We start from the raw sequence: 14916 nt of genomic DNA on the forward strand, positions 1-14916 counted from the left end.
CATGATAGGATGGCTCCTGAGAAAAACAAGAGTCGCTGCCACATTTTCCCCTTCCAACCAGATTTCAATTTGTCTAATCGAGAGATTTATCTGCATCTGTGGCTGATATTCCCACTCGAATATCCTTGCCAAAAAACACGAAATCCATTTTTTTTTTCAAATCATACCACCTGGAAGAATTCTCTTACCCAGTTTGTGTCTAATCATTCCGTCAAATTATGGCAGGGAGATGTACTCATTAGAGGTTGATAAAGTCACCAGGCACTAGTGTGAGGCAAATGACTGGCGCTACACTGAAGATAAAGGCTGCCAGTCTACTCTCCACTCAACCATGAAGTTGTCGCTGTTTCTGTCTCTTATCTGTGCCTCCTTCTATCTTACTGGTAAGTAGATGCATGCACTATTGATATCAATATTCTTGTTTATGGCATGAAATTATGGTGTCATTGAAAATAAAAAAAATATTATATTGAAAAGAAGGAATGGTTATAAATTAGCTATTGGACTGGAAGATCATATTCGAAAAATAATAAAAAAACGAGAACGTTTGATAAAAGTTTTTAAGAAGAGTAAATTATAATATCTTTTTTTTTGCTCCGCAGAGGGAGTGACATTGGTGTGCTACTTCAGCTCCTGGGCAGTGTACAGACAAGAGGCTGGGAAGTTTGATATAGAAGACAATGACCCAACGCTCTGCTCCCACCTCATCTACGCTTTCGCTGGACTTGACACCAACAATGAGATCAAGGTAAAATGCAAGGCTTGTTACTAAAAATAATCTTAACAGTATCTGTTAAATAATGTAATCATTAATTTCATAAGAACGTCATCTTTTGCCTTAATAATTTGCAGTGTCATTTATCCATTAACTTTAGGAAGACCACCTTCACACACTTAGTTTTGATAAAAAAGTCATATAGAAATATGTATGTTCCTTTACACATGATAGATTTAAATGAAAAACATTATCCACAAATAGGCAATGGCACTATTATACTTTTTTTTTTCTTTTACTGGACGACTTGATAACATTTTAACTAATAAGCAATTCTTAGTATCAACTTGAAGTAAATTTTACATTCTAATAATAAGTAAAATTTGCTTCGATTTTATGTAGAAAGGCTTCCCCCCTTATTCACTGCATTTGTTCTTTTTGGATAACAATGAAATCTGTGAAAGTTCCCATGTGTGGTGAAAAAGAGAGCAAAGCACAAAATAACCGGAATATATATAAATACCAAATATATGAATTATCAGTTGCTACAGCTGACATTTAAGTCTTGTTCTGTATCTTGATTGAAGCGTTTCGTGTCAGTCCACCATAGCACACATGGCAGAACAACATGAACAAATGAATTTATTGCAATAAAATTTCAAAGTACATCTCCTATAAAATTTCAGGTTTTGGATCCATATAACGATCTGTGCGAAAACTGGGGAAAGTGTGGCTATGATCGATTCACTAAGCTGAAGGAGAAGAACATCTATCTGAAAACAATCTTGGGAGTTGGAGGATGGAATGAAGGGTCCGCTAAGTACTCGGCGGTAAGGCACAGATGATAACTTTCTCTCTCTCTCTCTCTCTCTCTCTCTCTCTCTCTCTCTCTCTCTCTCTCTCTCTCTCTCATAGAATTCTAATAAATAAATGTTTGCGTAATTTTTAAATTACTCAATCTATTATTCAAATCATGTCTTATTGTTGCGTATGGAACTGGGTGATATGCCATGGACATAATTACTAAAATTGCTCTTACTATTGAAGAGAGTTTTCATAAAAAGAGCCTGATAAATAATTTTTGCACTAAGACTGAATAGGATGACAATACCAAAAATGGCTTTAAATATCCATTGAGAAGATATAGTTATCAACATTTGCTACTTAGTTGAAAATGAGAGTTGATGAATAAACATGGAAGCCTAAAATATTGATCTAGTTCTATTATTAGTAAATCTACCACTACCCTTTTACGATAAGCGAAACATTTACCATCACCATTCTTGTTTTTTCTTTTCACTTTGAAGATGGCAGCGGATCCGGCCAAAAGGAAGACCTTCATAGATTCATCAATTAAGCTTTTGAAGAAACACGATTTTGATGGTCTGGACATGGATTGGGAATATCCAACGCAGCGGGGAGGAAACCCAGAGGATTATGTAAGTTGGCAAATTAACCGAAATTCACTTGAGAAGATAATGAATTACTTAAGTAGCAATGTTGAGCTTTAAAAGTACCTTTTTGTGTGGCGATCAATCAACGTCAAAGACGAGTATATAATTTAAAGGAGTCCTTCTCGCCTCAGGTCAATTACATCACTCTACTGAAGGAGCTCTCAGAGGCTCTGCACGGCGAGGGCATGATCCTGACCGCAGCCGTATCGGCAGGCAAAGCAACGATAGACCCGGCTTACAACATCCCCGAGATGACCAAATATCTGGACGTGATCAACCTCATGACTTACGACTTACACGGAAGTTGGGAGCCTTACACACACCATCATTCCATCCTGTACGCTCATCCACAAGACACGGGAGACACCCTCTACCTCAACCAGGTAAGGGTTGGTCAATGGAAAATGATACACCTATTGGTTGAAGCCTAACATCCAGCGTTGCCCCGTTCCACATGAACATCATAAAACATTATAAGGTTTTACAACATATATATATATATATATATATATATATATATATATATATATATATATATAGGCCTATATATATATATATATATATATATATATATATATATATATATGCATTTGTATATATATATATATATATATATATATATATATATGCATTTGTATATATATATATATATATATATATATATATATATATATGTATATATGTATATATATATATATATATATATATATATATATATATATATAATTATCATCAGCCCTTACTAGACTACTACAGAACAAAGGCCTCAGACATGTCCTGCCACTTGCATCTGTTTATGGTCTTTCTGTGCCAGTTCAAGCCCGCAAATTTCCTTAGTTCGTCGATCCATCATCCTCTCTTCCTTCCTCTGCATCTTTTACAATCTCTAGGGACTCATACTATTATTCTCTATGTCCATCTATTGTCTGTCATTCTCATTATATCTCCTGCCCACGTCCATTTCTTTTTCTTACAAGTTGTTGAAATATCTTTATTTTGCTCTCGTATCCATGTTGCTCTTTTCTTCTGTCCCATTATTAATCTTTCCCTGGCTCTTTAGGTTGCAACTAGCTTCTATTCTAAGGACGTATTATGGCTCCAAGATTCTGATGCATAAGTTAATACTGGTAGGACCATTTGATTAAATACTTTTACTTTTATAGAAAGCGGTATTTTTCTTTTCATTATTTCATTTTGTTTACCAAAAGCTCTCCATCCCATGCTTATCCTTCTTTTAATTTCGGCCTCATGTCCTGGGAAACACTGGCTGTATGTGTGTGTGTGTTTGTGTTAAGTTTCAAAGGCGATTTTCTTTCTAGGACTTTGCTGTAAACTATTGGCTGGAAAAAGGAGCTCCGAAAGAGAAAATGGTTTTAGGAGTTCCCTTTTACGGGCGCACCTTCAGGATTAAGGACGAAAGTGACACTGGCATCTATGCTCCTGCACCAAATCCTGGAATGGCTGGACCTTACACAAGACAGGCTGGATTTTTAGGATACAATGAGGTATATGGACATTTTATTACCGAGCATTTATCAGTTTTATTAAATTTCTCAAGTAGAAATTAAATCATATTTAGCTTCAAGGTGAAAAATATTCCTTATCAAACAGAATTGGTACAATTACATCTTTCAAAATTCATTCTTGCAAAAGAATTGTATCTAAAATTTGGAATCTTTGAATAGAATTGAAAACAATTATTGATAACCACCACAACACATACAATATTATGCAGGAAATGATTCCTCTTATTTCCATCACAGATTTGTGAGGCTCAGTCAAAAACTTCATGGACAATTGTGCATGACCCTGACATGAATGAGCCTTACGCTTATTACCTTCCCTACAACTACATTTGGGTCGGATACGAGGATCCCGATTCCGTTGCTATCAAGGTAAATATGTTTGCAGACAAAGAAAAGTAACATGTCCATTATAAGCTACCCTTTTTACAATTACTTGTTAAATTATTATTAATCTTTCGCACTTAAATTGAAAATATAGTTAACCGAGAGTTTTTGACGAAAATTCTACCGTTATACATCCTTTCAGTGTCTAGATGACCTCTGATGACGGTTATAATCCTACCAAAACCACTGAATTTTCTCTTTAATTGTTACTAATAACGAAACAACATTCCCACGCTGACTCCTGCCATGGTTGTTCCCCCTCCCCCCAGGCCCAGTATGCCCTAGACAAAGGTCTGGCTGGCTGCATGGTGTGGAGTGTGGAAACCGATGATTTCCACGGCACGTGTCACGGAAGGAAGTTCCCGCTCCTCAACACCTTGCTGGAGGTCCTGAGCGGAGGCATTGTGACGAAACCACCCACAGCCCCGCCAAAAACCACAACCACAAGGGTTAGTAGAGATTTCAACTGGATTTTATCAACATCATCTCTTTTTATATAAGTTTTACATACAATTATTCTAGCTTGAATTGAGGAAGTGAGAAAATGAGCACTGCAAATAAGACTTCTTCAAATAATGGAATATAAACATTACATTTATAAACAATTCATGAACTGTTTCTTCACCTGAACTGGAAGGACCCGTCAGCACCGACAACAACGACCCCTAGAGTGACTGGTGCCCCCGGGGTCCACTGCAGTAAGCTGGGACCCAATGCTGATGAGGAGGACTGCACGCATTACTACATCTGTGATAAGGTAAAATATCTGGTCGAAAATAGCTTTGTTTTCTTTAGCCTACACTAGTTTTTAACTTTATTATCATAGGAAAATATTGTCCTTTCTTTTCCTATATTAAGATCGTATCCGTAGCCAAAACATGTTAAAAGACTCTCATTATCTATCTATCTATCTATATATACACACACACACATATATATATATATATATATATATATATATATATATATATATATATATATATATATATATGTATATATGTATGTATATATATATGTATATATATATATATATATATATATATATACATACATATATATATATATATATATATATATATATATATATATATATATATATTATATACAGTACAATCTAATTTAGTCTTAAAATTTACAAGTAACAAACAATCATTTATATTTTTCCTTCTAGGATTCTACAGGATATATAGAGTTCGAATACCATTGCTCGGATGGGACACTTTTTAATCCCGTAGCTCTCATCTGTGATTGGAAGGACAGTGTCTGCTCTCAAGGACATTGCCCCAACGATTGTCCGTAAATAACTTGTAATGATTGAAGCTTTATATATATATATATATATATATATATATATATATATATATATATATATATATATACATACATATATATATATATATATATATATATATATATATATATATATATATATATATATATATATATATATGTGTACCAACAATATCACATGTGTTTTATGATCATTGGTTGTTTTCAAATATGCTCCATACACGGTTATTAGTATGGACTTAAGACGGTGTTATCTTTTGAGAATCAAAAGTAGATGTTTAGATAATTTTCCTGGTCTCGCTTTGCCAAATGTATAGTTTTGTATACTTGTATATATTAATTATCATTTTAATTAAGGATTCATTGAGGGAGACGTCATCAATTACTTTCTAATGGTGTGCAGTAGTTAAGATGTTAGAGGCCAGTTTTTGTTTATAAGCTCAAAATAATTAATTATGGAAATGAAGATTTTTTACTTAAAAAAAATAAATGAAGCTCCCTCAAGAGTTTTGCTCAGCGAAGATCTTTGCCTTCCTCTATTAAAGGTGAAAAATGATGAACATTATGCAATTGGCATTAGCAGGACTCTAGTATTAATAATAAAAGGTTGGATCTCTTTCTTTTTTTTTTCTTTTGCCACCATATTCAGAACCTAATATTGTTCACCAAAGTAGTAAGGTTTCATCTTGTGTGAGACATAAATTTCATATTGAAATTTTATTTATGAAGTTAAAGGGAATGCTCTCACTCAACTATCTAAGGCCTACTTTAAGTTTTTAAGGACTAAAAGAAAAGTTAAAAAAAAGTGATATAATAAATCCATGTTAACAAAGAGAGACCTATTCTCAGCTGAAGCGATAATCCAACTTTTGTAAGATGAGAGGTTATTTGCACTGGAGATGATGGTGACAAAAAATGAATGTTTCCGCAACCGAGCAGAAGTCATGAAACAATAAGATAAAATTAATTGAATGTAAGCTAAGTGATCTGGACTGCTAGAGCAAATAGACTATACTTATCGGAGAAGAAATTGACTTTCCTTATCAGGAAAATATAGGGTGGAATAGCTCTCGTGAATATTAATACTGTAGGGTAAGGATTTTATGTTCTGATGATCTAGGATACATCAGAATGTTGAAGGAATACTTCACTTCAACATTTGCTTATCAGTCTCAACAATGGACTGAAAGGACACACAGAATATGTTGGAAAATCATACTACTGTATATTATATACTGTAGTTTTCTAACTGCTGTATATCTATACTGCAGGAATACTGGCTACTATATAGTCTTATACTGTAGTTCTGCCGGCATACTTCCGGCTAGGGTAGTACCTGGCGGCACTAACTGACAGAGAAAGAAAGAATGGGTAGAAGGGGTACCGTATTATTATAGTTTAGTACAATAAAAAGGGTTGTAGGGACTACTATCTCTACTGCCTTCTTTCCAGAATGAGGATTCAAATGGAAGGGAAAAGAATGTATTCATTCTAGCTTCCATCCAGCCACAATATCTGTTGCTGGCTGTACTACCGGTTACAGGGTTTGTGGATGGCAGTCCAAGAGAGGACTGAAGAATACTCAAAGTTCTAATGGGTCCCCCACCGGCAGCCGTAATGGCCGGCACAACCTTTCCCGGAGCTTTTTGCTTCCATTAGAGGGAAGGTCGAAGCAGCAATCTAGCCGCCTTTGTAGGAGCCCGGCCGGCATCGTAATCAGCCCGGCAAGCGGGGAGATTGTAGAATACCGGCCACAGATGTTGTGACGACCAGGCAGTCACTAAAGGACAAAAGGGGAAGGGAAAAAGGTCTTATATTTTTTCATAGAAAGAAGGTGGCATGTCTTCCTCCCACTTTCAACAGCAAAACAAGGAAACATAGTTTCCTATGTTGGCCCCGTCTTGGGGGGGCAGAATAATAACGATTCCTCAGCCTAAGACATTGCCGGATATATGACATGTCTTCTAGACCACAAGGGAGAAGGTGGCGGCAACTGTACTACCACTTTCGGTTGTGGACTAGGAAGCCGGGCTTCCTATGCCGGCAACTGTGAAACCGGCAGGAGAATGACTAATCCTCCATCAGTAGAGTTACCGACAACAAGACTGAATACTCTGAGTTACTGTTGTAATTCAAAGCCGGGATACTCACCGGCAAAGAGGATAAACAGAAACACTATCCCAGTCAAGCTGGAGTACACTACTCTATAGCAAGACCAAAGACAGGGTTGCCGCCTAATGGCGGCACTGGGAGGAAAGGAAGGGTTTATCCTTAAATCTCTAAAAGAGACGAGTATCAAATTATGTTAGTAATTCTAGGAGATGTGCTATCTCTGATTGAATTAATAAAACGATACAAGAGGATAAATGGGGATAACGTTACTAAAGTATACTTAAACGCATCAGGCTTGCCTAACTTGAGTCGGGATCTCGGCTACGCTACGTCACCGAGGCCCCTATCGTATACTATCGAAACATTAAACAGAAGAGGAAATATTACATGTATAATCTTATCTTCACTAGTATAATTTGCCTAAATAGCTATAATTCATTAAAGCTAAATACCGGGAACGCCGTACTACTAACTAAATAAAGAATTTATGTTTACTACAGCAGTCCAAAATGGCCTCTTCCGGTGATGGCTCTGCTCCACTAAACACATCTATATTATGGTAAATTAACTGTGAGAAGGGAGCCAAAAATTATACACAGGAAAGATTAAATACTCAACTTTCCAGAGGATGAAGATGCTGAAGATTGCATAGTAATAATCATTGAAATAGTAACAAAACCGAGAGCAGTTGGGAGATACACCGTGCTTAATTCGCTACTACAAAAGGAATAGTTTGCCGGGGTGGTACAGGGAGGGGATCCACTGAGTAACCTTGATAGCGGCTCCCCTTCAATTTCGCCACTCTTCCCCCTCAAACTCTATTTGGGGTGAAGATTGCCATGTGTTGTATCAAGAAATACGTCCCCTGATATTATGCGATATCCTTAAAAGATATATCAAGGATACTCGCGCCAGGAGTTACAATTCTAGAAACCTGTGGTTAATTCTCTGGGAGTATCACTGTAGCCAATTATCCTTTAGAAAGCTGCCTAAAGGAACCTTCCATCAGGACGACTTGGCCATCTCACCCAAAAATAGATTTTTCGCTTTGCTCAAAATCCGTTTATCCTTCTGAGTTATGATGTCCAATACCTCGTGATGCAGGACACACTCATCATCTTCCTTCATTCCTCATTTTTTTTTCAATGAAGCATGTTTATTAGAAGACGATGAAGTATTCATGATCCATGTCATTATAGATATGAAGAACAAAAGACAGGATGGGCTCCTCAAATTATTACAGAGCCAATAAGCTTCCTGAGGATTTTGGTAACCCATGTCCTTGCAAGATCTGTTACAAACCAAATTCATGTGAAAGCAGAAAGAACTCAGTATCAAGCTTAAGATTTTGTGCTTGTGGAAATTCAAACACATGCAAAAATAAAAATATATAAGGCCAGTTATATATATTGTATTTATAAAGGCACTGGTGGATGAGACAGCTAGATATTCGGCACCCCCTTGAATAAGTTTTGAAAGGAGTTTTCAGTCCATAGTACGATCGATTGATTGGTTGTAATTCCAGTTAAGGACAGCCCAATAAAGGCCACGGGACTTGCAGAATGTGGCACTGTATAATTATCATGCATATACAGTCTGATTGACACATTCACGGAGATTACAGATAATCATTTATACCTTTTTGCCATAGTAAATTCTTTATCACTTGCTTTAACTCTTTATTTATTAAATGTTATAACACTTATGTTCAGCTGATCCTATAACAGTTAATTCAAGATATCATGAAGTGAGTAAAGCTTTTGTATTGATAGAATTGATGAATAATAGGACAATTCATCAATTTAATCATATATTATATCCTTATATAAGAACAATTTGCCAATAAACTGCACACAAAAGTGTTCATATGGTTTGGAAAAATGTTTTGAACAAATTCAGTACCTTGTAGTTTTCATGAAGAAGCATCTGTTTTCGAGATATAGACGGTGTTCTGATTGGATCCGGCGGATATCTTGGCGGCCATTTTGGAGGAAATCTCCCCATACTAGAAATGTGTACCCAAGCCAGAAATCATCCCTGGACATCATACAACCCTTTTATGAAGAGAACAGCTGTATATGCTTCCGTGACACCTAGACTAGCTATTGATTATGGAGAGAAAGTTGGAAGGACTCTGGGCATTTATCAATAGAGAATAGATTGGAATAGTAGGGCGTTGGATCAGAAATCCTGATATCATTACATTTCGAATAAAATTAGGAACAAGTGTCTATGAAGGGTACAAAAAAGGGGTCTGGTATATCAAATGATTTATTGTAATAGGCTGACCTGTTGTGGTCAGATCATAGCTAAGTAAGTTACAGCTACATTATTTGTATCTTGAGTAGAATAAAAGATCTTGTCCTAGGTGGATTATCAATCATCAGCTTGTTCTTAGTCAATTGAAGTGCAGGGCAGGTTCTAGAAGTCCAAGTCCAGGCAAAACTGCCAATTTTAACGTTGAGGAATCACTCAAGCCAAAGAAGAAATCCTGAAACGCTCTTTGCACTTATTTAACTTTGCTCAAAGTTTATACACATGCATTCACTTTTATACCCTTACAGTCTAACATTACTCTTATCAACTCCCTTATATACACCCTAAACGAAAATAAATTATTTACGTATATCAAGAAATTAACATCAACACTGGACTTCTCAAGCATAAAAATTCCAATTTAAAATTATTCTCAAAGAATCTATCAGGTGATCTTAGAAAGTATCTTATTTAAAACCCCATAAACACTCAACCATCTTTTTTAATCCTAAGATGACAGTGAATTTGGTTACCATACCGTCCAACTGTATACCCAACATCAGTAGACCAAATGTCTCATTATTGGTACTCCTTCTCCACCGGGCAGTACAAGTTACTCTACTGTACTCTCTCAAATTCCAAAAGCCACTGCAAACTAAGCGGTCACTCAAAAATTCCATGACTCATTCATCAGCTACAAAAGAAGACACAATTAGTGGACGAGAGCAATGAGGTGCAGAAAAAAAAAATAAAGATGAATTCCCCCCTTTTCAATTTGCCTCACATTGTCGACCCACAATGATTCTGTCCGTCGTTTAAATTTTTTTTTTTCTTTGAAAAAGTCTTAATTACGCACATTCACGCTTTGGGGCAGAATCTCTACGTTGAATTAGTGAGCCCTCTTACTTTCTGATTCTAACAGATTTCTCTCACTCAAAATCAGACCTTACATTCAGTTCCATTTTATCTTTCATTCTAGGTTCTATTTGTCCTTTGTTCACCTTCTTTCCTTTCATTCACATTGTCACTCTCTTCACGCTCTTTGACTGTACTAAAATTACCTATTATGTCACCCAAGTTTTGTAACCTTTCTTTTTCATTTTTTTTGGTATCACATCAATATCTTGTATATTCTCATTCTTTCTTTCTTCAACGCTCTTCGTCAAACTTGCCACAGAGGTGTCTTGGCTTTCTACTGTAAACGTACAAAATATAAAACTTGTAAGTATAACTGTTTAGATATACTGTATAATGTATATTTCCTCCAGTTTTCCACATGAAAATTTTGTTCTACATTACTTACTCGTAAACTCTTATCCCTCCCATTGCTCTGTTATATTCTGGATTTCTACTTTCTTCTACTTTCATAAATGAGCAATTGCTTATTTTAGATTTACTTTTGAGTATTCATTCAAGGGAGACTTACTCAAATGATTTACTCTGGCAGTTCCCTCCGCCTACACAACTGTCTGCAGGGTGTCCTCTCTTCAATTATATTTCCATGCACAAGGCCCCATTCCAGTAGACAGCTCTAGCCATGTGACCAGATTTCTTTGTACCATACAGTAGCAAATTTCTCTTGCAGAATAACAATAATCAACCTTCCTTTTTTTATCACGGGTTTTGAAACTTTCTCTTTTTCTCTCTTCCTCTCTTGTATACCTTTCATTAGCTTTCTCCTACGTATAATATGCTTTTGGTCTTGTGAACCTCCAAAATTTCATTATATATATATATATATATATATATATATATATATATATATATATATATATATATATATATATATATATAGCCTATATATATAAAATGTGTGTGTATATTGTTTTGGTAATAGAATGGCATTTTAAAAACCTTGATATTTTATGACCAATGCAGTATTATCCAGTCTATGGAATACTTCGCTATTTGTGAGGTTTTCATCTTCATACCTCATCACCGTAGTTTAAAACCAAAGACAAATAACAATTATAAATTACAACATTACATAATTGTCTTTTGTAAACTAGAAAATAGACAAAATAAAAAATCAAAAGCTGTTGAAAATTTAAAGAAACTAATGTCGCAATAAACAATGTCAGGACGCTGTCTAGGGAGGATATTACTGTGTTACCACTAGAAGAGCTAAAATAAAGAAATGAGAATATAGTAAGATTGAGTGAAATTAGACGAACTGGGGAATCTTATATAGAGTTAAAAGAGGGTCATATCTTTTGCCTCAGATGACATGAAAGGAACAAAGAAAATGGAGCGGGATTTCTTATCTATCAAAATCGTGCAGGTAACATAGAGGAATTTTATAGTATCATCGATGGAATTATATATCGATTATCAAAGTAAATAAAAGTATAAAATGAAGATCATTCAAACGTATGCACCAATAACATACAATACAGAGGAAAGGGAAAAGAATGTATTCATTCTAGCTTCCATCCAGCCACAATATCTGTTGCTGGCTGTACTACCGGTTACAGGGTTTGTGGATGGCAGTCCAAGAGAGGACTGAAGAATACTCAAAGTTCTAATGGGTCCCCCACCGGCAGCCGTAATGGCCGGCACAACCTTTCCCGGAGCTTTTTGCTTCCATTAGGGATATCTGGAGATATCTTTAAAAAAACATGAGACTCTATTTGCATTTGGTTTCGGTGATTTCTATGGCAAAGTTATTCAAAAGAAGAGAGGAGAATCAGCTGCAGGCAAATTTGGAGTAGACACAAGAAATGACCTTGTAGAATTTGCTGAAGAAAATAATCTAAAAATCACTTTTTTTTTTTTTTTTTTTTTTTTTTTCTTATAAAAACGATTATAGCAAATGGTCAGCAAGAAGCCCAAGAGTAGAAATAAAAAACTAAATAAATTTTAGTCTCAGTGGAAAGGTTAATTCAGTTGAAGATGTAACTGTGCTAAACAAATTAAAGTTAAATGACAATAGAATTGTGAGAAGTAAAATTTGTCTAGATCTAAGGAAAGAAAAAAAATAATTCTAAGCAAGAAAATAAACACTCCTGTAATAAGAGAAAAATAGGATGGGTTTAGTTTAGCAATACAAAATAGGTAATCTAAGCTACATGACAAAATGAAAGGAAGTAAACAAGAAATGAACTGTAATTAAACCAAATTTGTATTGAAATCAGCACAAGAGATAGGTGGAAAAGTTTCTGAACAATATCAAAGAAAACTATTATAAAACACCCAAAATCTAATAAAGGGAAGATTGGAAATAAGAGTAAAATCCAAGTGAGATTCAATAGAATTCACAGAAATATCCAAAACAACAAACGAACTAAAATCCAAGACATTCGTAAAATCCATCAGACCAAACTTGTTGAAATACTAAAGAGAGGAAGAAACATCAAGTTAATAAAATAAAAGAATTGGAATATGGTGTTAACCGATGAAAATGGATGTTTCAATAAAAGATATGGAGTGATAAAAATTGCAGAGGATTTCTATACAATGCCATACAATGGTAAAATAAGAATAGCTTTGCAAATAGAAATAATGAAAAACCTGAGCCGGTACTGAATGTAACAGTAGGAGTAAAGAAAGCCTTAAAATACATGAAAAAACGCAAAGCTAACGAATATGGCCTAACAAATGATTTAATAATAGAGTGCTTGCAAGACTGCTCTATATCTTCAGGTTAAAATAAAAATCATCACTATATTATTTCACTAAAAGAGAGAAACAAAAGACCTGAAAAATAACCGCCCAATATGCTTTTCTCAGTAATATGTAAATTATTTACAAAGATCATATTAGGCAAAATGGAAAAAACTAGACTTTTATCAGCCAAGAGAGCAGGCAAGTTTTTGATCGGATATTCAACAACTGACCATATCCATGTAATTAACTAGATAATGGAATAATATACTTTAACATGAAAATGGATGTTAACAAAAACCTATTCGAGAAATTGTTTTTGAATGATAATTATTATGAATAAGTTACTAAATTTATGCATTTAATATCTTTGAATCTTTTCTGAGTGACTACATTTATGTAGTTTAATAACTTTTAATCTTTTCTGAAATAACAGATGGAAAAGTAAATTTTTTGGCAAAATAGGGGTCACTATATTTCCTCCCGCCCCCACCGTCCCCCTACTGCTACGTTTCTGCATATCTATAGATGGAGAGATACAAGGAATTCCCCTCATGAGATTCTTACGTCAAGCCACCAAGTAAGATCGTAAATGTAATAACTGCTGCATTGGGACAGGAAGGAAGGGGGAATCCCTGGTCGCTAGCCCTTGTTGCTTCAAACATCAACGAATCGATTTCCAGTGGAGAGCACTTAAAGCACAGGCTTCTCTAGAAACACCAGATGACCTAGGAGAATTTGTCAAGCTGAGTGATTAGGGACAGGTGTGCTACCTCCATGATCTTTCTGGGACAAGTCTCCTAAGGAAAGACGTTTCCTGTCGATCAGCTTCAGTACATCATCCTTTGTTTATGCATGATATACGACTTTGCCACTTTGATCACAATCCTCAGTTAATATAAAAGAAGAGTTGTTGTGATCCTCTCTTCAAGAAGAGCCATTGGAGGGAATTTATCTTGCCGATGTACGTCGTTATAATCAAGCAAGGAAGAGCCTATGAGGAGACCAGGATCAGCTAATCGTCAAGATACCTCAACAAATCAAAGTTCTATTGCTATATCTATTCAAAACATAATATAATGGGTGCACTAAATTTTCATTATTCAAATCAACCTTTTCAGCGATTCTAGTTATAAAGTCTAAGATTTTGTTCAACCGATTTGCTTCTGCTCTTTCACGTTTTCGTTTATCGTATTATTCTTGTTGTTCGTGACATTAGTTTAAAGTCTAGGAAACTCCTTCTTGAAATAGTCTTCAGGTTTAAAGCTCTCTGGTATTGCCGCTATAAACTGTTCTTCCTCCTTGAAAGAGAAATAGATTAATCTCAACGCTACCATCGAAAGGTTTGGAACTGGACTCAACGATATACACACGCAATGATACCACAATTACATTCATCAAAACGAATTTACCTTGAATAATGTTTTCAAACAAATACCAATCTTCCTGCTGTTAGACCAGACAATGATTTATCAAAAAATTTGGAAAGGAATATTGTATGCATTGCGTAAATAATGTATTTCCATGTGAATAATAATAATAATAATAATAATAATAATAATAATAATAATAATAA

General features: G+C 35.1%; 1 protein-coding gene across 1 annotated transcript; it reads left to right on the top strand.

The window, feature by feature from the left end:
• The first annotated feature begins 224 nt into the window (after positions 1-224).
• Positions 225-5988, top strand: LOC137652509 (acidic mammalian chitinase-like). Its single transcript, XM_068385958.1, has 10 exons — positions 225-383; positions 603-748; positions 1402-1545; positions 2023-2154; positions 2301-2552; positions 3489-3674; positions 3933-4064; positions 4349-4528; positions 4717-4836; positions 5251-5988. Exons 1-10 carry the CDS (start codon positions 332-334, stop codon positions 5377-5379), a joined length of 1473 nt encoding a protein of 490 aa, XP_068242059.1. The 5' UTR covers positions 225-331; the 3' UTR covers positions 5380-5988.
• The last annotated feature ends 8928 nt before the right edge of the window (positions 5989-14916 follow it).

Source organism: Palaemon carinicauda, chromosome 1, assembly GCF_036898095.1.
Source record: "Palaemon carinicauda isolate YSFRI2023 chromosome 1, ASM3689809v2, whole genome shotgun sequence".
Classification (NCBI taxonomy): domain Eukaryota; kingdom Metazoa; phylum Arthropoda; class Malacostraca; order Decapoda; family Palaemonidae; genus Palaemon; species Palaemon carinicauda.